The 26078-nt window shown below is 55.3% G+C and overlaps 1 protein-coding gene across 4 annotated transcripts; it reads right to left on the bottom strand.

Annotated features, from left to right (window-relative positions):
- Positions 1 to 775: 775 nt before the first annotated feature.
- On the bottom strand, positions 776 to 24913 carry LDLRAP1 (low density lipoprotein receptor adaptor protein 1). Of its 4 annotated transcripts, XM_043574094.1 has the most exons (10): positions 24717 to 24883; positions 15606 to 15748; positions 14651 to 14763; positions 12577 to 12691; positions 7013 to 7085; positions 6539 to 6625; positions 5864 to 5994; positions 4377 to 4411; positions 2648 to 2793; positions 776 to 1992 (listed from the first exon to the last, which is right to left on the bottom strand). In XM_043574094.1, exons 1-9 carry the CDS (start codon positions 24802 to 24804, stop codon positions 2649 to 2651), a joined length of 930 nt encoding a protein of 309 aa, XP_043430029.1. In that variant the 5' UTR covers positions 24805 to 24883; the 3' UTR covers positions 776 to 1992; position 2648. The 4 variants fall into 4 exon arrangements, with proteins under 4 accessions (XP_043430029.1, XP_043430028.1, XP_043430030.1 ...); XM_043574093.1 differs by having other exon boundaries at positions 776 to 2793; positions 24717 to 24913; XM_043574095.1 differs by having other exon boundaries at positions 776 to 2793; positions 4377 to 4408; positions 24717 to 24903.
- Between the last annotated feature and the right edge of the window lie 1165 nt (positions 24914 to 26078).

Genomic DNA, 26078 nt, shown 5'->3' with positions numbered 1-26078 from the left:
TCTGGGTCATGGGCTGAAGCCCCAGGTCAAGCTCCACACTGGGTGTGGAGCCTGCTTAAATGTATTTGGTCCAAATGCCTTTTGCTCTGAATGAGCTTTGAGCCGTCTCAGTAGCCACAATGACATAATGGTTCCCCCCGAGTCTCACAAAACCCAGGGAGGGTGGGGGGCATGGAGCTTGTTGAACCCTCTTCCCAAACAGGGAAACTGAGGCTCAGGAAAGAAGTGACTGATCCAGTGTCACCGCCTGAGCTAGACACTTTCCATCGTCCTCCACCCTGGTCCCTAGTCACACCAAAGCCACACCTCTGGAGTCCGTCTGGACCCCGTCTGGACTGCCAGCCCCAGCACGGAGCCCCAAGCCCAGTCTGTGTTTAGCAATAGAGTCCATCGAACGAATGAATGTCACGGACCCAAGTGAGAATGAGATGGAAGCGATGGTCATCCTCCCCAAGAAAAGCGCACATGTGGACATACACGTGATCATACGCACATTAGATGGGTTCACAGACCCCTGACCAGGACGCCCTGACCTAGGTCTCTGTGGCCCTGGATCACTGGTGTGGCCTCTCTGAGCTATCCAGGAACGACCTCACCACACCCCACATCTGCTGGGTGAAAAGGGGCTCCCAGCTGGGCTTCCACCAGGGGACCACAGAGCACTCCCCACCACCACATCTCGGCCTGTGGTCACTGCTGTTATAACCACTAAAACCAGGAACTGCCAAACCAACCACGCTCCCACATGGGCCCAGGCCGCTCCCTGCAAGTGCTCTTTGTATTTCAAAAAGAGAACCTTTATTACTTATTCTTTTCCTCATTAGAACAACTTTAACAGCAACACAAAGTAAAGCATAAGACTTATCTGCAGACACACTGGAGCATACCCAAAGGCTTATCAGCCAAAGACCACTGTGAAGGTCAAGTCTCTCTCTCTCTCTCTCACACACACACACACACACACACACACACACACACACACACTCTCAAGCATGGCCTTTCTTGGGGCTCCCAGATCCTCCTGCCAGGGACAGCTTTCAGGCCCAACACGTGCTGCCGCGTAACAAATCCAGGGGCCAATACCAAGGAGGTCTGGGGTGGGCAGCGAGGTGCAAGAGCTGGGCAGGGAAAGAAACGACCCCATATTCTGATAGACTCTACAAGTGCCACCCCACTCCTTGCCCAGGCCCTTCTGTCTTTGTGCTGATTCAAGTGCTTGGACAAGCAGATTCTGAGAAATGGTGTGTGTGTGTCTCCTGGGCTGGTGAAACCTGCTCGAACTGTGATCAGTGACTTGAGCTTAGCAAAGCCAGGCCTGGGAGGCACCTCTGGGTGGAGAAGACTCTGGCAGCTCTGATGGGCGCCCCGAGGGGTGACGTGGTGGGGGGGAGGGGGGAGGAAGGGAGACTGAGGACAGACTGCTGCTGACATGTCCCGACCCAGGGGTGAGAGTCAGGAAGAGGGTGACGCTTCCAGAGTTTGGTTTTGTTTCACCCTCCAAATTAGCATCAGTACTTCCATTTGCACGGAAGTCGGCAGCCAGACAGCTAGCAGGGCACGGAGGCTCAAGCCAGTTCTGTGTGGAAAGGCACCAGATGGTTTGTTATGAAACACATTTTGGTCAGAAAATAGCTGGGGTTTTTGGTTCCTGGGAGGACAACAAAACCAGAAAGGAGGTGCAAGCTGGGAGAAGGGAGGGTGAGAAGGCAACTTTGGCATGGGATCTGGTTCTAGTGTGCGCCCCACCCCTTCCACGTTCGGGGCCCATTTCCTTGCCTGTAAAACGGCGACCAGATAGTCCTGACCAAGTCTAGGTGTTGGGCTCCACGCATTGTCCCAGGGAGCATGGGGACTCGGGGCTCAGAGACACCCGCGCAGACGAAACAGGAGAGTGGGCACACGCTCATCGACGGGGGGAGGGGCGGGGCGGGGGACGCCGACAGGGCAGTCACACAGAGATGATTTCCACTGTTGCAGTCAGACCCTGGGAACCTACGGGCAGCCAGACAGAAAGCTCTATGCCAACAGCACCATCGAGGAGCCCCCGGGGGCCACACCTGCCGTGTGTGCTTTAAAGTGCCAGCTACGCGTTGTCTTTGGTCAGGGGCTGCCCCTCTGTCTCTCAGAGCCCGGGGAGGGCCAGGGGCTCAGGCCCACACCTGCTGGGGCCCCGGCACAAGACTCGGGGCTCCCCTGAAGCCACAGGGCCCTCCTGTGCTCAAAAATGACAGCTTTCTGTAAGGTGTGGGGACGCCTCCAGGGAAATTTGGGTCCTTAGAAAAAGAGAAGGGACAAGAAATGCTTTGGTCACCGTCCTGATACCCACAGCAGAGCAGAGCTTTCTCAGGACAGGGCAAAAAGCTGGTTAAAACACTGCACTTGTGCCTGATGCAAAACTGGCTTCCGAGGTGAACCAGGAGTCGCTGAATAAATATTCAAGGCATCCTTCAGTTCTTAGGATAAGAGTGTGGCAAAAAAAACACACCAACTTCTCCTTTCCCCCTGCTTGACCGGACGCGGCTTTGATTTGCAGGCCAACGGTGCTGCCAACCGGAAGAGGGTGGTTGGGGGCCCTGGAGCTGGCCCCCCCCCCGCCCCCCGCCACAAGAGGCTTTGGTCTGTCACGTGTCCCGCCAGCCCCGGGGACCTCAGAAGCTGAAGAGGTCATCCTGCTCGGCGCCGCTGCTGTCAGGCTTGTCCCAGTCGACAGGTGAGAGGCACTGGGCGTAATGGATGTCCTGTGCTGTCAATCCAGTGTCCAGGACCTGAGGGTTCGTCCGAGACTGGGCAAGCCTGGAAGGCAGAGCTGTGTGAGCCGAGGGTCCCCGAAGGGGCTGGCGGGGACCTGAGCAGCCAGTCCAGGGTCAGAGTGAGAGGGCAGGGATGGGAGAAGGCCAGGACACCGGGGCCAGAAGGGAAACCCCAGGATGTCAGGAGAGGTGGAGCCTCTGACCAGAGTCTACCCTTGAGGGCTAACGGCTCAGAACACTGGGGGGCAGTGGCATTCCCGCCACGGAGAGAGGGGCTCCACACCCCCGGCTCCACCAGGAAAGGGCAGGGAAGGGCCGTGCTGGCGAGGTCAGTGAGGGGCATGTGCGGGACGGAGGCAGTTCAACTAGGAGACTACTGGCTAGAACTGTGTTCAATACAGTGCTGTTCAAAACACAGACTTAAAAAGGAAGAGAACCCAAACATCCAAAGAACAGGGGGGAGTTAAGTAAATTACGACTCAGGTCCTTAGAAGCACGTGAGGGAGCAGTGAACAAATGAGGTGTTTACAAGGAGTTGTTAACAGCCTGGGGAAACACTCCTGGTATGTCAATGTTAGGTGAAAATCGGGATCCCCAAATGCAAATACCATGAGCTGATCAATGCCAAAAAAAAAAAAAAAAAGAAAAAAGAAAAAAGAAAAAGAAAAAAAAAGTGTATATGTATAGGATTAGCGTGAATTAAGCCCAAAAGTCTGGGCTGTGGGATTATAGGATGGTGTTCTTTCCTGTTTAATGCTCTGCTGATTTTCGAAGTTGTTAATAAAGGGCACATGATACTTAAGTAATCTGGAAAAAGCGAACGGAAGATTTTCTTAAAATGAGGGGGTTGCAGTCAGTTAGTGAAGTTAGTGAAGCAGGGAGGACAGTGAAAAGAACGTCTGCCTCCGCGAAAGGGCCAACCGTGCTGACACCCCCCCTCTTCCCTGGGCTGCGCCGAGGGGTATCTACCAGGCTCCAGCAGGAAGGGGCTGGGGAGGAAGCAGAGGGCTGCAGGGGGCTGCCCAGGGTCCCCAGGGAGACAGGGGGTCCTGACTGCCCAGGCCCAGTGCTCAGAACCCTGAGCTGCCCAGGCCTCTCTTCAGCCCAGCCTTCTCAGTGCCATGTTCCCAAGCTGAAGGTAGTCATGGCTACAGGGAGGGCCCCTGGGAAGATGGGGAAATGCCACCACCCTCAGGCAAGACCAAAATACCTCCTTGCTGTGCCTGACATCCCTCCTCTGTGTATCGCTCTACGGGCTTAATTAAGCATTGCCCCCTCCCTGCCCCTTTCCACAACTGTAGAACCTCTGGCGGGAACAAAGCCTGCAAAAAGCCAGGTTCTGAAGGCTACACCAGGTGCAGGGCGAGGAAATCAGCCTGAGCTGCGGAGTGTTCAGTTCAGCTCAGGCTGTGGTAGAGAAGCCACAAGGAATAGCTTTTGATTCAATAGCAGGGGCTTTTTAGCAGACACGGGCAACCCCGGATAGTGAGTTCCCCATCCCTGGAAGTATCCGACTTGAGATTTTTGCTCTGGAGAAGATCAGAGTTCATGTTCTCAGACAGGCAAAGGACCCCGGAGAGCAGCCCACACCTCCTTCCCCAGCACGAGGAGCCCAGCTAATGTTACCTTGAAAATGCTTCATCCAGGCCGTCATCCAGCTCCTTGGGGAAAACAAAGCAGGAGATATGAACCCTCAGTGGGGGAGCACATGCTCACAGCCAGGGTGTCCCAGCCCTGGATAAGCCACAGGGACTCTGGACACAAGCACAGGGGTCTGGCGGGTGCCTGGGGAAAGAGGCACAGGCCGACCCCCCACCTGGCGACTGCATCTCAACCCAGGGACTCAAACCTGGGATGCGGAACAGGAAAAAGAGCACAATTGGGTGGGTACAATTCCCAGCTCTGCCACTAGTCGAGGGACACCTTGGGCAAGTTGCAGCTCCTCTTTGGGACTCAGCTTTTCCTTCCATAAAATGAGTGGGTCGGAGTGGATGAGGTCTATGGCTTTCAAGTTCCAAGAGCAAGAGGGTAGGGAAGACGGTGTTCTTGCTTTCATCCACTTCCAAGAGCCATGCCAGAATTCCAAGCTCATGAGGGATTAAATGATGGCAGGAATCCCAGAGCCTAGGTGGGAAAACACTGGCAAGGGCTCCCTGCAGCCTCCCTGAGTGGATGGGTGGGTGCCAAGGGTGGATCCCAGGCCGCAGAGAACAGGTTTGCGGTGCCTACAGGTGGCCCCCAACAGGGACCAGGATATGAGTTTTCAAGTCTGCCAACATTCCAGATTCTTTAAAATTAAACAGACATGACAAAATAACGATTCTGCAATGGATTCTAGACGAGGAAAAGGACACGGGGAGGCGGTGGGGGGGGGGGGGGACACGTGGAGAAATGTGACTATGGCCTGTAGATTACATAACAGTATCAGATTGATGTTAATGATTTTGATCACTGTAACGCAGTGATGTTAGATGCTGACATTTGGAGAATTTGGGTGAAGGGTGAACAGGAATGTTTTGTACTGTTTTCACAACTTTTTGTAGTTCTAAAATTATTTTCAGATGAAAAAAAATTTTAACTTTTGATAAAAAAAAAAAAAAACCCAGGTTCCTCTGGAAGACTCTGCAGGCAGAGGTCATCATCTTTATTGAAGGGATGAAAAAGCTGAGACACAGAGAGGTCAGGGGGCTTGCCTGGAGTCACAGAGCGAGTCAGAGGCCAACTGCTGACCGCCAGACCTCAGACTCCTCCTTTAGATGGTGGGGCGGGGACGGGTGTCAGGAGCAAACTGTGCCCACACCAAGAACAAGGGAGCCTTTAGCTGGTCCTGTGGTGGGCCGACTATGGACGCTCAGACCAAGAGGCTGGCCATTGTGAGGAGACAGCTGTGCTGGGAGCCAAGCCTGCTGGGGAGGCAGCCCCGAGTTCAAAGGGGACATTGTTTGCCCCCCACCCTGGGCCTGGGCGCTGCTGGGCTGGGTCTGGCCCTCCCAGAGGACTGAAGTCATGCGTGCCAGGGCCCAGGTCCTGGAGCAGCCTTAGGCCTCAACCAGGATCAGGCTGAGGCTCGCTGTGAGATCCCTGTGGGGTCCCCAGGCCACATGACCACTCACCCAGACAACGCTGCTATTGTTCAAGGCTTGAGGCCTCGGTGCCTCATCCATGTTAGTGGTATTAGCGCTGACTGTGGACAGCGGGGCCTTGGCCGTCTCTTCCAAGTCCAGCAGGTTCCCAGTGGCAACCACTAGGAGGGGTCCAGTCAGGTGTGTCAGTGGGAGGAACCGCCTGTTTCCAAGCCCCATCTCCCAGCCCGATCCTGGAGCCTCCTGGGCTGTTGTGGTCTTGACTCCCTCCTCAGGCATGGCCTTCCCAGGCCCATCAAGCAGACCACCCAGAGCCCCACCTGGGCACCTCCCGAAGCAGCTGGACGGTGAGAACCTCTACCCAACTAACATTTTAGGTTGAAACTTTTACATTCGGAACAGGTGTTAAGTTTTGTTAAGCGATCACATAATAAGATGTTAAATGTATACAGAGAGATGTATACATACATTTATATAGCTGCACAGGAACATATTTGCAAGAACATGCACCAAAATGAGCAATCTTCCCTTCTAACCACATGTTCTAATTTATCTATAATGAACATGTATTATTTATTTAACAATAAAACACAAATAAAAAACCAAGGGTTTGCCCCAGCCCAGGAGGGAGGGGGGCCCTCAGGATGAAGGGCAGACCCAGAGACATGCAGCTGATTCTGGTCCCACCCCCTGCCCAGGACTCACAGCTCTTCAACGATGGGGTGTTGTCACGGAGGCCCCCACCCAGGACGTCCCCTCCTTCTTGGCTGGCTTTCTCCCTCTTCTCCTTCTCTGTGGGACCAAGGCACAGGGCGTTGGAGCCCCACTCCCAGCACTCGCTGGGCAGGGGAGGTCTGCGGCCACTCTCAGGCGGCAGGCATTAGATCTCCAGCAGAGAGGAGAGAAACTCTGTAGACTTAATCCTCACAATCACCCTGGGGGGGGGGGGGGAGGGGACAGCTGTTCCCATTTCTTCACAGGGGGAACAGGGACTCACAGAGGTGAAGGGACCTGTCCAAAGTCACCAACCAGGCAGCTGATGAAGTGGACAGTCAGGCCTGGACTCCAGGGACTTTACCACCCCCGCCACCCCCTCCCCCCTCCCGCCAACTCCTCTCTACTCTGTCAGCTTCCTCAGCTCCACCCCCACCCACCACAGTGTCCCTGAACAAGGCTCACCTTCCTTGGACACCTGCCAAAACTCAAAGGCAACTTTGAAGGCCTGGGCTACTGTGAGGGTGACAGCCTGGGCCTGAAAAACAGGAAGCGGGGTGGGGGATGGGTACAGGTCAGGCAGGTAACAGCAAGTGAGAAATGTAGGCCCGGAGGCTGAGGCTCCGCTCCTTCAAGGCTCTGAACTTCCAGACAGGCAAAAGCAGAGTCCTGGCCCCGCCCAGGTCACCGAAGCAGCCTGGGGTGTAATGAGGCCAGAACCACTCCAGGCAGCTGGGGGCCCCAGGTTCAGCACCTGTGGCCCAGCCTCGGCTCCCACCTCTATTCCATTCCCAACCTTTGCAATGACTGCTCACCTCCACCTTTTCCCCTTCCCCTTTGGGCTTCCCTATATTCAATTAACTAGGAGGCTTACTTCCTCCAAGAGCCCTCCCTAATTACCTGTGGACTTCACACAGAAACTGAGTCCTTGAAATTAGACAACAGAAAAGCCAGAACTGGAAAGGGCCCAGTCACTGCCTGAATGAGCCACAGTCAGAAGCAAAGGTTACACTCTGGTTAGCCCTATGCTGGGTTGGAGGGACTTACAACTGGATCCCAAAAAAGGGAGGAGGAGGCTTGTACATTGCCTGACAGGAGCAAAATGTCAATGTGTACCTGTGTCAGGGCACCAAAACCATTCAGCGCCATATACCTGTAAGAGGGGGCCACATCTTGGCCTTTCACCCCTGAGGAACTCCCATCCACCCCTTCAAACCCGACTCAGACGTCACCAGCTCTCTCAGGTCACCAGCACTGGTGCCCCACACCTCCACCTACCTCTCTCTGGCATCATGCATATGGAAGTGTCACCAGTTCACATGCCTGTGTCACCCTATCTGGGCCGCTGCCCAAAGGCAAGAATCTAGTCTAAACACCCCTGATCCCCAGAGCAGGCCAAAGCCCTCCAGAGGTGCAATAGGCTGGCTGCACTCCATCTGCCCAAGGGGCAGGCCTCCTGAGGCCTCGCTTGGCCAGGATCTGCCCCAGCCCACATTCATCTCAGCCCCTTCCTCTCTCTGCTTCCAGTTCAGGGTTAATCACAGTCCGGCTTCTGGGAGCGGGAGTCCCAGAGCTCAGCTGTAGCCGGAAGCGGCATCTAGTTTCCGTCTGACAGCCTGGGCCTAGGGAAGAAAGCACCAGATTCTTTCAAGTGCACAAGTTCAGGCCTAACCAGTCTCAGACCCACTCTCACACCATGCACCAGACAACTTGGTTTAATTGAGAAATGAAGCTGTGGCTACTGCCTTCAAAACGCTTTTTTTTTTTTTTAAATTTAAAATCCTTAAACAAGCTGACTGATCCATGCCAATTAAACTTCACGAAGTATAAAATCTCATTTGAATGTCTCCGTCATTTACATTTTTGATGGAAGTACTGGCGCTTTATGGCAAAAACCTAAATATGGTAATTAAGTATGAAACTCTTCACAGCTGTTTACAATTTAAGCTGTCACGTCTGAATCAAGTTTAATAGACCCAGTTACCATTGAGAATTGCCCATGAACTAAAAATATGGGCTGATTAGCAGCCAGAGTCAAATCACTATACACCCAAGAAAGGGCTGGTCACCTAAGGTGGCAGGGAGATGGAAACACCGCGATTTTTGCCTCCAGGATATCTGCGGGCACAAACCTGATACTGTTTTTGCATAAATCAACTTGTTCATTTGCATACATCCCCGCCCTTTTGCCCCGAAATCCCGAGCTGTAAGTAAACCAAATATAACCCGAGATGCACATGTGTGCAGGTGGCTGCAAGCCCAGGCTGGGCAGGGACTGGGAGCGGGGTGGGCCCGGCTCTCTGGGGCAGCATTACAAGAAAGGACTGCTAGGGCCTGCCCACCCCCCCAACCCCCGGGAGGCCTGTCTTCCCTCACTCCACAGGCTGCGAGCCCAGCCCTCCTCAGAACGCCTCTGGCCCGTGGCATTCTTCTCACCAGGACTGGGTTCTAACACCCAGTGTTTCATGTCCCTGTCTCGTTCCCAGTAACCAGGCTGTTAGCTCCTTCAAGGGGCCAGGTCTATCTAGCTCAGGACCCCCCAGGATCCCAGATCCTAGCTTGGTACTCCCACCAAGTCGGGCCACGTGTCCCTTATGGCCCTGCTGCCCCAGAAGCATAAATCCTGCACAAAAGGATTACCCGAGGCATGCCAGTGCCCACGTGAGGGAGAGCAGCTCTGCCCCCCGCCTGCTCGGGGTAGAATCAGGGGGTGTCACCTTGCTTGCTGTCAGTCCACCTGCACTGTATTCCTGGGTCCCCCACTGAAGCCCTAACCCCACCTTCACTTCAGAACCCAGAGGCAGGCTGCAGTGCTGGCCGAGGCCTCCCAGCTGGGCAGATGGAAACAGTTCCTTGTAGAGAAACTCATCCTGGCCGTGCCTAACAGCAGTCACCGGGAGAGGGAGGCCTGGTGGCATGCTGCCCGAGCTAAGCTGAACCGGTGGGTGACCCAGAAAGGAACCCCTTCCCCCGACCCCGGGTGGCCACAGCTTCTCACTCATGCAGGCAGCCAGGCGAGAAAGAGTGGGGAGGTGGAGACTGTGGGCCGCCGGCCAAAAGCAATGAGGGCTATGTCAGCATCCAAATTCAAGTTCCCCCTGGCGGGCTGCCTCTGCTTTGCCACACCCCAGCTCCAGTGACATGGGAGTCCTCACCCACCAATCCTACCATTTAATTCTGCACCTGTCTTTGCACATGCTGCTTCCTGTGCTGGGGTGCACGCAGCCTTTCACCACCCGGACCCCTTTTGTCTTGGCTGGCAAACTCCCACTCATTACTCAGCTCTCAAAGCTCGATTCAAAATGTCTCCTGCTCTGGGAAGTCTTACGGAACTCCAGTGAGACTTAAGAACTTCCACCCTAGAGCCATGCCCCCCAGTTACTGAATCCTGGCTCTTCCCCCCCAACCATCTTGTTGGTGTCTCCATGGCCGATCCCCTGGGGCCCCAGTGCCCACCACAGGGCTCAGCCCCGGGCCAGGCAGCAGTGACGTCTGTGGAGTGACAAGTGACACTTGTCAGCAGGTGGGCTGCAGAACCTGAGGCCCTCGTTTCACCTCTGCCTCCTTCTCAGATGTGTCCACTAAGCCCTGAGAATCTCAGCATTTCCAACGTGGCCAGGCTCCTGCCAGCTTGCGCTTGGCTGGGGCCTTAGGAAGGGCACAAGAACACCACATCTGCATCAGGTGGCCCATACACTGCCCTGGGCTGGGCGGGCTGAGGGGCTTCCCCGAGGCTCCCTGAAGGGGGAAGGCCAGCTGGGGGAAGGATGGGTACGCTGTGATCGAGCCAGTCAGCCCCTGGCACAGAGGACAACGTGCCGGGAAAAGTGAAGAGCCTGGGCCCAGGTGGCCCGCAGGAGCCGTTCCCTCTGCCGGATTAGGGCGCTGTTGTCAGCACCAAGCAGTGGGTAGGCTGTTTTCCTCAATAACTGACTGACCTATTGGCCTGGGGCAGGGTGATTTTGTTCAGGCCTGTCTAAAGTCCTCTGGCCCGAGGGCAGGCCTCCCTTGAGCCGCTGGGCCAGCATCCGCTTTCTTTTGCCTCCAACCTTCCCTTCCCAGAGGAAGCCTCTGCAGCTCAGAGCCCCTCCACACCAGGGTCCACATTCTGCAGCAGTGGCCGTGGGCCAGCTGCCCCAGCCCAGCGCCTGCTCTGGTCAGTGGAGAGGAAGAGACAAACAATGGAGATGTAATGAGCCTGTATTTTTAAGTCAGTGTGGCCTCATAAGAGACAAAGCCAAGAGTCACTGTGACAACAAGGCTGTCATGGGAGAAGCCACTGTAGCTCAGGGACCTGGGGCATCACGAGGCCTCGGGTGAGTGTCTGGCGACACTGAGTCTGCAGGAAAGAAACAAGGTGCACAAAAGAAAGGGGCCTTTCAGAACAATCCTGGAGGTCACTGAGGTGACCTCTTCATTCTGCTGACGGGCGGGCAGCCCACAGAAGGGCAGGGTCTTATCCGCAGTCACACAGCACATCAGCCAGGATCAGACCCCTAACTGGTCTTGTCCCATAGTGCTCCCTACACGAGACCTGTGAATCACAGCCCCAAAAGATGTCCAGCCCCGTCTAATCCCTGGAACCTCTGAGTGCTACCTGGCACCACAAAAGGGACTTTACAGGTGTGACTGAGTGGAGGATTTTGAGATGGAGGGGGATTATCCTGGATTCCCTAGAGGGCCCAATCGCAAGGGGCCTTGTAAGAGGGAGGCAGGAGGGTCAGAGCTAGAAACGGCAATGTGACAATGGAAGCAGGAGGGAGACTGGAAGGGGCTTCACCGCTGGCTCTCAGGTTGGAGAAGGGGCCCGGAACCAAGGAATGGTGGCCTCTAGAGACTAAAAAAGGCAAGGAAGTGTGTTCTTCCCTAGAGCCTCCAAAAGGAACACAACCCTGCCGACCCACTTAAGACTTCTGACCTCCAGAACTGTAGCAGAATAAATCCAGGCTGTTTTAAACCACTAAGTTTGTGATTTCTCACAACAGCAATAGGAAACTAATACTATATCTCAAGCAGGCCCTGATGCATAGCAGGAAGCCTGAGGGGCACTTAAAGACTGTGATGTCCTTGACGAGTCCTGGATGAGAGGGGTAGGGGAGAGGATCCAAGGACCACTGGGCATGGGGACTGGGGCTCTGGACTCTGTACACAGAGGTCAACGGAGGCCAACACTCAACGAGCAAATGTCAGGAACCTCCTCACAGAGCAGATGCTCAGACCTCAGGGGGCTCCAAAACGAAAGCCCCAACACCAAAGGTGGACACAGCCTGGCTGCTTGTCCCAAAGTTCAAGACAAATGCCCAGAGACCACTGAGGCCCCACCCATCTCAGCTGGACACGGCCAGGGAGTAGCCTGGAAACTGGGGCAGGGAGCTCGTGGCTCCTCACAGTCGCGCCGGGAGGGGAAGAACATGGGTTTGAACCCTCACTCTGCCCAGCTGGCTGTGTCATCTTCAGCAACAGCTGACCTCTGTGAGTCTGCTTCCTCATTAAAGATAAAAACAATAAAGACAGTAACAGCCGCCACCTCACAGAGGGTTAAACAAAAAGATCCCTTAAAGCCTACCACTGAAAGACACACATCGTAGATGCAAAAAATAGCCATTTCCCTCCCCACTCTGGCTACAGCAAGCCAGGTCCCTTTGTCATTCCCGGGACCCTCTGATCACCATTCCCCAAGGACTAATTCCTACAAGACCCTGCACCCCCAGACCATGCTACAGACCGCCCCCACCCAAATCTCAAATCCAATCACTCATGTTACAGAGAGGAAGGTGCCAGGGCACTCACTGGGGACACGGGCCTGTCACCACCCACAGGCCAGGCTGACCGCCTAGGGCAGCCCACTCTGACAGGGCTGCGGCCTTACTCAGTGCTCTCAGCATCGTCTTGGGGTCCCCGGGGATTTCACACTTCCTGTTAAGTGATGCCATCTTTGGGTCCTGCCTCCCCTACCACACAGAGCCCCCAAGGGCAGGGTTGCCAAGGCAAAGCTAAAGCCTGCCTAGGCCCAGCCTCTCCGCACTGACCATTTTCCGCTTGGTGCAGAGGAAGGCATGGCACTCGAGATTCTCGTTGTGCTGGCTCTGTGCGATGTACGCAAACACTTTGTCGTGCATCTTGTCTGCTGTGCAGTAGGAGATCCTGAAAGGCAAGTGGGAAGTGTCACCAAACCCTGGCATGGGGCCTGACCACATCTGGGATGCCCCATAGGGCATCTCCTCTGAGTCCTCCAGAGCCTCCTATCCCACTCCCTGAAGGTAAAACTCAGGAGATGTGGCCTTGATCTCTGGGCCTGGCATTCTGGGTCATTGATGGCATTGGGGGGGGGGGGCGGGTACCCAGGCTAGGCACAAAGGAGCGGAAGGAAAGACTGAGGGCACCTCCCCCCGCTGCCCCCCACTGAGCCACACCTCAAAATGGTAATAGCTAAGCCCTTCCTTCTAGATATCGCTTCATTTAATTCTCAGAGCTGCCCGAGATGGGCTCCATTATTCCCACTTTTCAGATGAGAAAACTGAAGCTTACGGTCTCAGACCACCAAGCTAGTGGCAGAGCTGAGATGTGCGTTCACCTGAGGATTCCAGAGGCTGGAATCCTTCAGGGCTTGGGCTGACTAGACACGGAAGGGGAAGCTGGACACTTCCCCGCCCAGATGCCCTGCACCAGGCCTCCTCTCCTGCCCAGAGGTCGGAGGAGTTCTAGGTCCTCTCTCCCAGGGTGACTGAGACTGCTGGCAAATTCTCCCAGAGCTGTGAGCAGAGGCGGAGGAGCTGGGAATAGCATGAGGGTGTGTGAAGACGGCCAGACCAGGAGCCCCATTGGGTCCAGGAGGAACACAGAACAGCTCCCTTCTCTTGGAAAACATGCCCCTCCCACCGCCCCCCCCCCCCCCCCCCCCCCCCCCCCCCCCCCCCCCGTCTGCTGCCTCCCTGCTGGCTGCTCATCCTGAGAATCTCAATCTGAGAGGAACTGGCAGCCCAGAGGTGGGACAGGAGCTCAGCAGACTCTTTCCCCAGTGTGGCCCCAGCTTTAATCAGACATGGACACGGGGATCAGCACCATTAAGACCCCCAGACCAGCAGCTCCCTCTTCTTTATCTCAGGGGATCAAGCTTCCTGCCACCTCCCCTGGGAGGCCTTCCCAGGTTTCCTCAGACAGGCCCCTTCTTCTCTGCCCTCTTGAGAAACACTCTAATCTCCTATTTCTTCCCCTCCATTCCCTCCTTAAGGGCAGGGGCTGAGGCCTCCCCTGGTTAAAGGAGGCAGGCAGAGTCAGAAAGGTGAGAGGAAGACACCAGCCAGAAACTCTAAAGCCACACCCTCCAACACACCCCCACCCTCAACGCCCCCAACACTGCTTATGCTTCAGCGGATGGAACCACCTGCTTGGAGACAAAGCAAGAGGGTGGAGGAATGCCTGGCAGCTGGGTGCCTGCCGGTCAGAGCTCCAGCCTCGGTGCTCCCAGCTCAGCTACTACCTCACCGTGGGGCCCTGGGCAATTCCCTGGGCCTCAGCTTCTCCATCTATAAAATGGACTGTCCCTTCCAGCGCTGAAATCCTACAACTGATCAGCCAGGAGAGGGAGTGGGAAGAGCTTGAGGTTCCAAGGGCTAGGCTCTGTCTCCTTGAGAATGGCCACCCCCCTGCCCCCATACCATTTATACTCTGGCCTTGGACTCTGCCTTGAGGCCTCCCTGAATGCCTGGCCAGATGTCCAGAGCTGAGCTGCTATATTCACAGCGGAAGGAAAAGGCAGCGACTCCGCAGCCCTCTGCTCCAAGCCTGACTCAGCAGCATGCTTGCGGAAGGGGAGTGGGGAGGAGGGTCCTAGCCCTGACTAGGCCTCAGCTGCCTGCTGCAACTAGCAATAATGACAGCAGCAGCTGCCTTTTAACCAAGTACCCACTGTGAGCCAGGGGCTGTGTACTCAGCACTTCCTAACAGCACTGGGAGGTGGGATCTGGCTCCTCCCCCACATACACACAAGGAAACTGAGGCTCCAAGTTCACCCAGACAGGAAGTGCTGGTGCATGGATTCAGGAAGGGCACCCCACCCACCGCCCCAAGGCACAGAGCGAGGGTGGCCAATGCTGAGCATACCTGTAAATGGACACGTTCTCAATGAGCTGGTTGGTGATGTTGTCGGTCAGGATAATCCCCCGTGGTGACACCTTGAGAGTCACTTTCTGCAGCTTCTTCCCGCTGGCCTTTGCCTTGGGGCAGACATGGGTCAGAGAAGCCTGCCTGCCTCACTTGGGAGCTGCTCTCATGGGCTACACCTAGCTGGTCTAAGTCCCAGACCTGAGGCCCATGTGAGGTCTCAGAGACGGCAGACAAACCGGGGAAGACATTAGTCAACAATGCTCTCTTCTAATAAACACAGGGACAACTGCTGTTCATTAAGTACCCACTGTCTGCCAGACACTGGAACTTGAGTCATCTTATAGGCAACAGAGCTCCTCCCGAGGAGGAAATAAATGAACTCAGAGAGGTCAAGGGACCTGCCCAAGGACACACAGCTAGGAGGGACTTCAGGCTCTGAGTGCTGAGTGGGCGATCTCAACCCAGCAGGATCACTCCTGGGGACTCTCCACTCTACCCACTGCACCTGTGAGGGTCTGAGCTGAGGGGTCTGAGACCACCAAGGGAAGAGCATTTCTAGGCCACGTTTACTCAGGAGGGGGAGTAAGGGAATGGGGAGATCTGGTCTCTGGTGGGCTACCCTGTCCCTCAGGCCACAGGGCAAGTGGTTGGGTGACAGCAACCTCCCCACTACTCCCTGCACTAAGTCACTAACCCTTAGGCAGGGGACCCGAGTTGGGGGGAGGGGAGACTAGGAGGGGCCATGGCCACAACAACGGGAGAGGAGGACACTGACCCTGACCCCACAAGCCCAGTGGCTCCTGTCTACCAGAGTCCCTAGGCCAGATGCAAGGGGACTCAGGGCAAGAACGGCTCAGATGCATCCAATCAGGGGAATGAGCAGGGGATGAGTGGCACCCCAGGAAGAAGCTGGCCCTTGGCTCACGGCTCCCCCACCCTGATCGGGGCTCACCGTGGCCACAATCCTCTTGACGGCAGCAGCCGACAGCTCCTCGCCCTTGGGCTGCTCCACCAGCGTCATGCCCAGGTACTTGAGGCTGAAGAGCATCCCCTCGAGCAGTGTCTCCCGAGTGTCCGTCCAGTTCTCTGGCAGCTCTGGGCAGGACAGGGACAGGCCTCAGACCCTGTCCTCCCGGCCCACATTTCCTAGGAAGACCTAGCAAGGCACACTGGGGTCGTCCATCTATCATTACTTTTTATCTACAATAAAGGAATAACCCACCAAGCACCATGGCAAGAAGTCTTACGTAAAATATTCTCATTAATCCTTAGGACAACCTATGAGGTAGGATGCTTTTATCATACCCACTTACAAAGACACTGAGGCCCGGGGAGGTGAAATCACCCAACCAAGTCCACTGAGCCAGCAAGTACAAGAGCCAAAATCAGAACCCGTATTTTCAAGTTCAAACTCTTTAACACAAACTTGCTGAGAGCAAACTATGCTATTTTCTTCCTGAATCTTTCATACAATCCTGTGAGATGGATTTTATCCTCACCTTACAGATTAGGAAACTGAGGTTCAGAGAGGCAAAGTCATCAAAGTTCACGTGCAGTGAGTAAAGGGCTGGAGTCAGAACATAATTCAAACCTGGGTGGTTCCATGGCTCCAGCCTGCCCTGCATAGCCGTAGAGAGGAAGAGAGGTGTGGTTGTGGTGGGGAGGAGGTGGTTTCTCAAATGACATTGTATGAAGGCTGCTGAATCAGCAAACCTGGGTTCAAGTCCAGAGCAGGGCACATGGGAGGGGTCGTCTGAAAACTCTACCCACAACTGAAGTCAGGAAGGTTGGAAAAGGCCAGCTCACTGGGTAGGGGAACAGACTGGGAGAGAGAACTGGAAAAGCCCCTACATAGCCCTACTCATGTGAGAGAGGACCCTGGTCAGACAGAGGAACAGGAGGGCAAGTGTGGTCTTCATGAGTGGTTTGAACCATCCCCAGGGTTCTTCCTTAGCAGCTCAGGCCCAGAGGCACCAGATCACTCAGCAGGGAAGTAATGAGGACCGAAGAGGAAGGAGGTTTCTAGGAATCCTTCCAAGCCCAATCAGCGGGACGAATGAACACTCCACGATCCTGTCAGTCAGCATCTCTGATGCTGCAATGGAGGAGGTGTTATGATTTTACCCATTTTACAAATGAGAAAACTGTGAGCTCTTCAGCTCACACACAATCTAGGACAGGGCAGGATCCAGATAGGAATCAGTTTCCAGGGTCCACCACAGAGATGGCCAGGGCCAGCTTCTCTGGACTACTTTTTGGGAGAGGAGCTAGGACAATCCTGTGCCCTCCCCGCTCTTCCAGGGGCCCTCAGTGGCTCTGAAGGAAGAGCCATAGGAAGAAAGCTCAGGACTGGGCATCGCTGGTGCCAGGGCAGTGGGCCCCACCTACGAAGCACAGCAGGTTCCGGGGTTCCTGTGCTACTGGGCCCAGCTGGAAGCACTGGGTCCTCTACCCTGTCTGGGCCCATGCTGCTCCTTACAACAACCGTCCTGGAGTTCTAGTCCTCCAGGGGCTCAGCCTCCTTCTCCACCAGCCAGAAGGAGCCTTGTATACCCATATCTCTCTGGGTTTGATTTGAGCAGGCCACTGTCCCTTTCCGAGACTGCTTCCTCATGAAAAAGAATCCATGTGTGTTGAGGGAGGGTACAGGTATACCCAGTCCCCCTATTTGAGACCCAGGTGAGCAGGGACTTGCTGACTGGTCATCCAGAGCCTGGCATGCAGCTGGCACTCCATATTTGCTGAGCGAAGAAATGACCTGGACAACTCCAAGTCTTCTTTCAGGCCTGCAGGGCCACCCTCAGCTCTGGGCCCTGGCCCACTGCCCTCCAACCTGTGCACTTGGGCCACCACCCCAACACGAGGCCCAGTCCCTGCTGAGAAGCCCCCAAAGTGACCTTATCCTCTGCCGTATCAACCACGAGGCCTATTTCATTTGATCTTCCAAAAAAGAATCAGAAAGTCCCTGAGGTGTCCCAGTCCTGCGTTGGGTGACGGGGGCCCCGGAGCAACTCAGACCCGAGCCTTGTTCTTAAAGAAACCAAGAAAACCACCACATCATCAGCGCAGAACAGAACTATCAAGTAACACAGACAACAATAACAAAGCAGCTCTTACCATTACTTCTAACATTCACAGCTGCCTTGCAAGCAGGCATTCTTTCATTCCGGTTTCACAGAGGAAAGGGAGGCTCAAAGGACCAGTAATTTGTCACAATGGTTGACTCTCAAGTTCAAGCTCCTGACCATTAGCCGATACTAACTTCCCATGAGGCAAACTACCTTCATTTTAGCAAAAGGTTAGGAGGAAGTTCCTAGAGCCAGAGATATTTCCTCCCACAATTCCTAATTCCTTAGGCTTCCTCTCTGTAGGTACTCAGAACAGCACTTTCAACCCAACATGCATCTAAGCAAGAACGGCAAACTACATGTCGCCATGCCTATCACTAGTGTCCTTGGCAGACATTGCCAATCAATTGCAGCTCTATTCCCTCTGATTTACAGGCTTTGGACTGTTTCTCAATACAAGGCTCCAGGCAGGCAACACTAATCAATCAGGGGTGGCCTTGTTCATCTGCCTATCCACCCCTGCTCTACAGCAAACATCCTTGCTCCCCCCATTCTTATGTCCCTACTCTCCCATTTCCTCAGGCTCAGCCTTTCCTGGCCCCTCTCCAAAGCCACTTCCGCTCCTTCCATTCCAAAGGGCCAAAGCTTGCCAAGGTCACAGATGACCTTTTTGCTGTCAAAATATTCCCCAGTCCTCCCTGACCTCTGAAATGTTTGTCATAGTCTGCATTCTTCCTTCCCTGGCCTGACCCTTCCCCTATTCTATGGCCCCCTGCATGAGGAGGGCCCCAGTAGACTGGTTGCCACTCATCAGCCATGGAGACCCTTTGCCAGAACTCCTCACATGACAGATGATGAAGCTGAGGCCCAGAGAGGGATGGGACTTGTGCAAGATCACACAGCAAGTCAGAGCTTTCTCCCCCTGCGCCCCCACCCCCACCCCAAGCTCCTAATCTACTACAGGCAATTCTCACAATGACTACTGGGGAATGACAGTCTCCTCTCCCACAATATCCCTGCGTGCACAGACAGGCACACGCACACCCAACACAGAACACACACACGGAAGCTCCAACCATGTAGAACTTCTTCCTCCTGATGTAACATTTACTTTCCCACTCCTACGCCTTTGCTCAAGTTCCTTCTACCAGAAATGCCTTTCCCTTCGTTTGATTGAAACCCCTTGCATCCACCCTCATCCAGGAGGCCTTCCTTAAGGGCAAAGGCCTTAATCCAAGAATCCCAGTTCTGACATTGAGTGATCTTGAACGAATCAATTCCCTTCCCTGAGCCTCAGTTCTCTCATCCATACAATGGGGGTAACAACAGTCCCCAGCTCACAGGGCTGCTGTTTCCACCCTCTGGTGAAATAATAATGAAATTATTAAATGTAATGTGCTTAGCAGAGGGCCTGCCCATGGTCATACCTCCTGATGGGGTCTCATCCCTCCTGTCAGTGGGTTGCCTGTGCCTCTCTCGAGCGTGGACTTCCTTCTCCTCCTCCTACAGCCACATCACCCATAGCCAGCAGCTGTCTTCCATCTGCCTTCTTGAAAGACTTCCAGTCATGTCTGTCTCCCTCAGCAACTGGAAACGGTGAACTCCCGGCTAATGTTGCTTGCTCTGCTTCGCCCTTGTCCCCGTTCCCATTACGCTGCCCTCCCAGGCCCAGCAAGATCCTCCTTCCCCTCTAAGGAGGGAACCCTGCTTCGGCTCATGTACTTCTTTTTTTTGAATGTTTATTTTTGAGAGAGAGACACACAGAGCAAAAGCGGGGAAGGGGCAGTGAGACAGGGAGACACAGAATCCGAAGCAGGCTCCAGGCTCTGAGCTGTCAGCACAGAGCCCGATGCGGGGCTTGAACTCATGAACCATGAGATCATGACCTGAGCCCACTGAGCCACCCAGGCGCCCCCTAGGCTCCTGTCCTTCTAGGTATGACTCATCCTTTCAATATAAGGTCTCCCACACCCTCCCTGAAGAAACCAACACGTAAGAGCACTGGATAAAACAAACACAGAGTTCACGCCTGCTCACCATCCAGAGACTAGAGGCCACATGCTCCTCCCTAGGAAGAGCCTGGGACTTCAGGAAGAACTCCCAGAGGCCCCTGGGCAAATACAGGCCTGAGTCCACAGCCCTGTTCCGGTCCTGGTTATTTTTGGCCCTGTGGTGGGTAATGACTGTGCTATTTTAACTTAGCAATTTTACAGATGACCCTGCTGTCAGAGTTGGCTGGGGATGGACCATATGCCCAGTTTTACTTGCGGCTGCAAACGTGTGCTCTTTCCTCATTAAGGTCCCCTGCCCAGGATTCAGAGCTGGGCGAAGGGACCCTGTGCCCCTTTTGCTGCCCAGGAGACCCAGCCTGGCTGGTGTCTGGAACATCAGAACTACAGCCAAACCCAGGGGCCATGGGGAAATCTCAAAGGGCCTTGGCCTCCAGCCTCCTCCAGCCTGGTGGGGAGATGGCCTCAGAAGCCACAGAGTGACATCTCAGAAGGGGACTCAAGCTCTGCCATGACCTGGAATGCGGTTGCTTCTCTAGGCCATAGCCTTCTTGTCTGACAAATGGGTTCAGTCCCTCAAGAGCATCATTCAGAAACGGGTTCAGCATGTAAAAAGTGCCAGGCAAATTTCAGAAGTTGTTAAGATTATCCAAAGAAAATTATTAAATGATAATGGCACAAGCTTTCACTTCCTAGGCACCTCCTTAGTCTGTAAGAGAAAAGCACGCTGTCAAGGTTAAAACCATGCGGTCTGGAGATGGGCTGTGGGCTTCAGTCACGCCGCCTCCCTGGTCCTCAGTTTCCTCACTTAAAAACTGGGACAAGAAGCATGTCCACCCCGTGGGGTTGCTGTGAGGATGAAATGAGTTCACATGCCAGGTGGGCTTAGAATCATGCTTGGTACACACTGAGGGCCACTGAAGTGCGAGCTACTGTCATCACCACGGGTCAAGTGCAAAGAGCTTGGATGTGCACATAGCCACCTGCAGTATTTTGGGAGGAGAGGCAAGGATATGCAGGACTCCCACTTCACAGATAAAGCAGCTCTGAGGAGTCTGGCCATGACTCATAATTGACAGAGCTGGTCTTGGCCTCCCACAGTGCTGTCCACCCACTCCTGCAGCCCACCAAGCCCCTCCCCGGGCCACGCAGAGGTCAGAGGGCGGGCATCGTGTCCTGCACGGCTGCCTGGACAGAGTGCCCTTCGGTGGGCAGGGGTGACCTGACTCCTGCAAGGCACACATCCCTCCCTCGGCCACCAGACCTGTGAGAAGCAGGGCCCCAGCCTCCAGTTAAATGTCCCCTGCCCCTGCTGTTCCCTCTGGCTGGAATGCTATCCCCAGATTCCTCCCTCCTGTATTCTCATGCGTGCTCCAAGTCACCGTCTTGGAGAGGCCACCCCTGTCTGCACTAACACCGTCAGGAGCCCCCCTCTACCCCCTCCCTGGGTGCCGTTTCCACACATGTCACCCGACGTGCCACCTCTCTGCCTACGGCTCTCTCTGGCTCCTGGAGGTGCCAATGCCCACGCAGACTGGGGCATGAAGGGCTTCCGGCCCCGGCACCCTGTGCCCACCCCTGCCGGGAACTACCCCTCAGATGGAGTTCCCGAAGAGCACATTCTCCACTGCCTCCCAAAGCTCTCCACAGGATGGCACTCCAGTCACTCACGCTGGTGACTTATCCACTTTTTGGACTCTCTTCTCACTTCTCCTAAAGGTATTTCTTGAGATCTCTTCCCAGATAGATGGCTCGCACTCAGATCCTTCTCTCGGCATCTGCTTTCCAGAAGAAGCGGAGTGGTCATACCAGTCTACGGAAGCTGTCCCCATTTCCGCAGTTCCTCGATCTTTCTTCATAGCGCCACCACTACTTGTGACCATACCTCTCGTTTGCACCCTGGTCATTCTGTCTGCCTCCTCCAACAGACGGCAGCACAATGGGCCGACAGACTGGCTTATTCACCAGACGCCCCAGTATCTATCAGTGCATGACACATAGTCTGTGACCAATAAGTAATATGACTAGGGGGGTTATTTATAATATCTTTTATTGTAAATATTACAAGTAAGTACGAACAGATCTTCTGTCCCCCACATACTACCATAAACTAGCTTTACTGGAAACTGTGCCGCGTTTGGAGTTCTCTGACAGCTTGGCACAACCCACGAAGAAGCAAGTCTGAGGGTCAGAGGATCTCTCTCGGAAAAAAGGGTATTGTGTGGCCAGGATAAGCCACCTTTCCAGGCAGATGGAAGAAAGGAAAATCCCTGGCCAGGGACTGAGATCAAATATTCAACGCTCCCGAAGAGATGGGAAAAAGGCCATGTGTGGGAGAAGGAGAGTTCTCCTTCAAACTCAGGACTAGTTGGCAGACAGAGGGCCATGAGGTTCACAGCAAAAAAAAAAAAAAAAAAAAAAAAAAAGCCTGGGGTTTTAGCTTGCTGTGACCTCAAGCAAACTGCCTCCCTTCTTTGGGCTTCAGTTTCTCCACAAATAAAACAATGATCATGCTAATCCCAGCTGAGGATCTTGAGGGGCAGGAGCAAGTCACAGCTGATAGCAGGTGTCAAGTCTATCCTTAACTTCCACTGGCTTCAGTTTGGCCCCAAAAGTCAACCACAGGGCTCTGGCCTTGAGGGATGGGCCCAGGGCCTGTCTGGAACACCCCCCCACGCCAGGCTACCCCAGCACCTCCACCCCAGACACACCCCACGGCCTCCCTCTCTACCCTGTGGCCACCACTGTTCTCAGAGACTGTCGGCACAACCTGGGGTGGCACCTGCCCCAGGAGGCACAGTGATAAGACCCCTGGGCTGGGAAATTTGGAGGGCTGCTTCTAGGAAGCTGTGTTGGAGCCTGAGGCTCAGGTTTTTTTTTTTTTAATCTCTGACAGGAGTGACGGGGGATGTCTGATAAGAATCCCGGCTCTATCACCTGACATGAGCGAATGAAATAACAGAAGCAAAAACACTGTGTAAAACATAAAGTGACAAAAGCAGTTGTTGTTATTTTATTGAATTCTTTTGCCATTCCAGGCAAGCACTATTTCATTTAAGACACACACACACACACACACACACACACCCCACCTGGGTACTACCGTTATGGACAATTTACAGATAAGGAAACTGACACTTAATAACGGGGGACAGGTGAAGATTCCACCCAGATCATTCTGGGTCCAGAAGGCTCAGAACAGCACTCTGGGGGTCTGCAGGGGACAGGAGTTCTCCTTTCCTTTCCTCTGCAGGTGTAGATGGGCTCTGAGCCCCCAAAACTTATTCCACCAGAGCAACAGTCCTGTTGCGGGCCCACATGACAAGAAAGGCGAGTGTGGGACAGAAGGAAACCACCAATTAGGTGCCAGGAGGAAGCATTATCAATAACTTTCTCAACACCCCTGTCAGGTTAGAATTTTCATCCCCATTTTGCAGGCGAGGAAACAGAGTCAGAAAGGAAAATGACTTGTCCAAGATCAGAGCAGCAGGAAAAACTCTCTTCCACCATCCAAGGTGGCTACCTCTCCCCTTTCCCCAGAATCAAAGACACCTCTAAGTGTTCTTCCCGTACGCAGCACCCCGTCCCTCTCCCATCCCAGGAAAAAAACTGTAGGGTTCCCCCGCTGAAACAAACCATTATTCTCAGAAGTCCTAGTCAAATCCCATAAATATTTAAAGGGGCTGTTTGGGAGGCCAATAACGGTGGGAGAGGGTGCATCCCTGGCCTGGCCCGGACCAACCCTAATGGGTCTCTGACCCTACCCCTACCAGCAGTCACCAGCCCAAGTTCTGAACGCCAGTCTCCGTTTAGGGGGTGGCCACAAGTGGAACAGCAGAGTGGGGGCAAGAGGGAGGGGCAGGGCGGGTTCTCTAGGCCCAGACACGCTGGCACTCGTGGTTCGAGGGAACTCGGGCTCCCCTGGCGGAGCCCTGGAAAGAAAAGGAAGCGGGGTGGGGTGCAACTGTACTGTCAGTGGTTTCTAGGTGCAGGGAGAAGCCCAGGTGTTTGACAGGAGGGTGGGAGGGTACGGAAGTCCTGCTTTGGCTCCACATCTACCAGGAAGGCCTGTGTGACCCCAGGCAATCCACGCTCTTTCTCCTGGACAGAAAAGAAGGACTCGGGCTGGGTTTCTCAGGCCTCAGGGGAAGGTGCCAGGTGACGGGTTCCCTGAGAGTAATTCGAGACGAGGAGAGGAGGGGGGGACGGCCTCCCAGCCTCCCAGACGCCCCCGAGAGAGGGTGGCGGCGAGCCTGCCATTCGCCTGGGCGCCGCGGGACTTCGGAGGCCCGAGAGGGAAAGTGTGAGAGAAAACAGGTTTCAAAATCAGCCAGAACGTGGGAAGAGGAGGGGACGCAAGGGTCTGGACGGCTCGGTGTGTGCTACGTCCTGAGACCCCAGGCTGAGCCTCGCCCCCAACCTCAAGTAGGTACCTGCGAACCCCCGCTCACACCTGAGTCGGTTTCTGGGCGTCTAAAGACAACCTCAAGGGCTGGACTGCGGGGAGGGGGCACGTGGCCGCCCGCCGGCCGCGCACCGAGCGGCTGGGGCGCAGGGTGCGGGCATCTCCCCTAAGCCCCGGTGCCCACTCCTCCTGCCCCAGGCACCGACGCTGAGTTCCGGTCTCCCCTCAGCTGCCCCGGGCGGCGAGGGGGTCAGGCGCCGGAGGTCGCGCAGGTCTCTTCGCCTCACCTGCGGCCCCTCCGACTGCCGCTTGCACCTGGGGATCCCGAGCTCCGCGCTCTCCCCCGGCTTCTGCCCCTCCTCCCCAGCCGCACAGAGCAGGCACAGGAGTGGGAGCACAACTTGACCCCGGGCGACCCCCCACCCCCACCCCGCAGGACCCGGCAGGGCCGCAGGGCACCGGGCGGGCAGCGCCTCTGTCCCCGGCACCCGCGGGAGGCCGGTCCGCGCGGCCCGAGCCCCCCTCCCCCCCCCCCCGCCACCCCGGCCCCCGCCCGGCCCGGCGGACGCGCACACACTCACTCCGATGCCGGCCGCCGCCCCCCCAGCTCTGCTTGGCGAGGCTGGGGCTCCGGATCAGCGCCCGCCCCGCGGACTTGAGCGCGTCCATGGCCGCTCCGGCCGCCGCCGCCAAAACTCCGTCAGGGAAAACTTTCCGCCGGGGCCGAGCGGCGCGCGGGCTTCGCGCTCCTCCCCCCGCGGCGCGAGGGCCGCGCAGGCGCCCGACGGGGCGGGGCGATGGTCGGCTAGGCCCCGCCCCTGGGCCCGCCCCCGACGGCTCTGCCTCGCCACGCCTGGCCCGGCTCCTGCTCTCTCCTTCCCGAGGCTGTCCCGGTGAAGGGCGCCATTGAGGTAGGGAGCCTAAAGCCCAAGACGCCCCCTCTTTTCTTCCCTCTTCCAATCCCCTTATTCCTAGGATTTCTAAGCAGCCCAGCTGAAAGGTAGTTGGGGGCCATTTTACAGATGGGTAGATTTAGGGTGGGAAAGAAGAGTCTTGTCCGAGGCTTAGGAGAGTTGGGGTATTAGAACTTTGCTGAGTACTGCGCAGGACTATAAAAGTTTGCCTTAGTAAGACCGGTTGGGGATTTTACTCCTCCAACAGCACCCAGGATGCTCTCTGGCACCACCTGGGCATCTGGGCTGCCCCACCCCACCCCCCAGGTAGTGATACGACCTGGGTGTTACGCTCTGACACTGACTTGCTGTGTTACCTTAGGCAATTTCTTCCCCCCCCCCCCCCCCCCCCCACTATGTCTTCATCTTTATCTGTCAAAGGAAATGGGATCCTATTTCTAGCCATCCTTCCAACCTGGAAGGGCCAGGTGCCGCATGACCTTGACCCAGACCCTGCCATGGTTACTAGGAGGCATTGTGAGGGGAGTGTGGATTCTAGAATTCCTCAAGCACAGATGTTCTAAGGCCAGGATTTAGGATTCTCTCTAGGATCCTATGCCTTCCCGTTACGCTTTGCGGAAGGGAGTCAAAAGAGAGCACTTGTCTTCATGCCACAGCCTTGCTCCTTCTAGATGGGGATGCTTCAGCAAGGCGAACTTCAGCCTCTAGGACTGCTCCTCGCCCAGAAGACAGGAGTCCTGTTCCTGTGTTGGGGGGGAAATGGGGCTGTGCTATCCCCAGCTGGGTAGTGAGGCCCCACTGACATTCCTCTCTCAGAGTATAAACCAAGTGCTTTTTCAGCCATTCTGTCTCATTCTGTCCCAGGCTCATGGGGATTTGAACCTGGCTTTTCTTCATTTGGTGGTTGTGAACTCACCTTTCCGAGCATCATCTGTAAAAGGGGCAACAACACCCATTCCACAGGGCTGCCGGTAAGAATTAAAAACTTGAGTTGGAAAGGCAGACACCTGTTCTTGAGAACTGACCTAT

Source organism: Prionailurus bengalensis, chromosome C1, assembly GCF_016509475.1.
Source record: "Prionailurus bengalensis isolate Pbe53 chromosome C1, Fcat_Pben_1.1_paternal_pri, whole genome shotgun sequence".
In the NCBI taxonomy this organism is placed as follows: domain Eukaryota; kingdom Metazoa; phylum Chordata; class Mammalia; order Carnivora; family Felidae; genus Prionailurus; species Prionailurus bengalensis.
Note: the sequence above shows the minus strand (reverse complement) of the source record. Positions and strands in the feature narration are given on the sequence as shown.

Coding starts and splice junctions, on each gene's coding strand:
- LDLRAP1 (XM_043574093.1), bottom strand. CDS start 24,804: ATGGACGCGCTCAAGTCCGCGGGGCGGGCGCTGATCCGGAGCCCCAGC. Junction 7,086..12,576: donor TCTGCACCAAGCGGAAAATG/GTCAGTGCGGAG, acceptor CCTGTTTTTCAG/GCCCAGGCTGTCACCCTCAC. Junction 6,626..7,012: donor TTGGCAGGTGTCCAAGGAAG/GTGAGCCTTGTT, acceptor TTGGTCCCACAG/AGAAGGAGAAGAGGGAGAAA.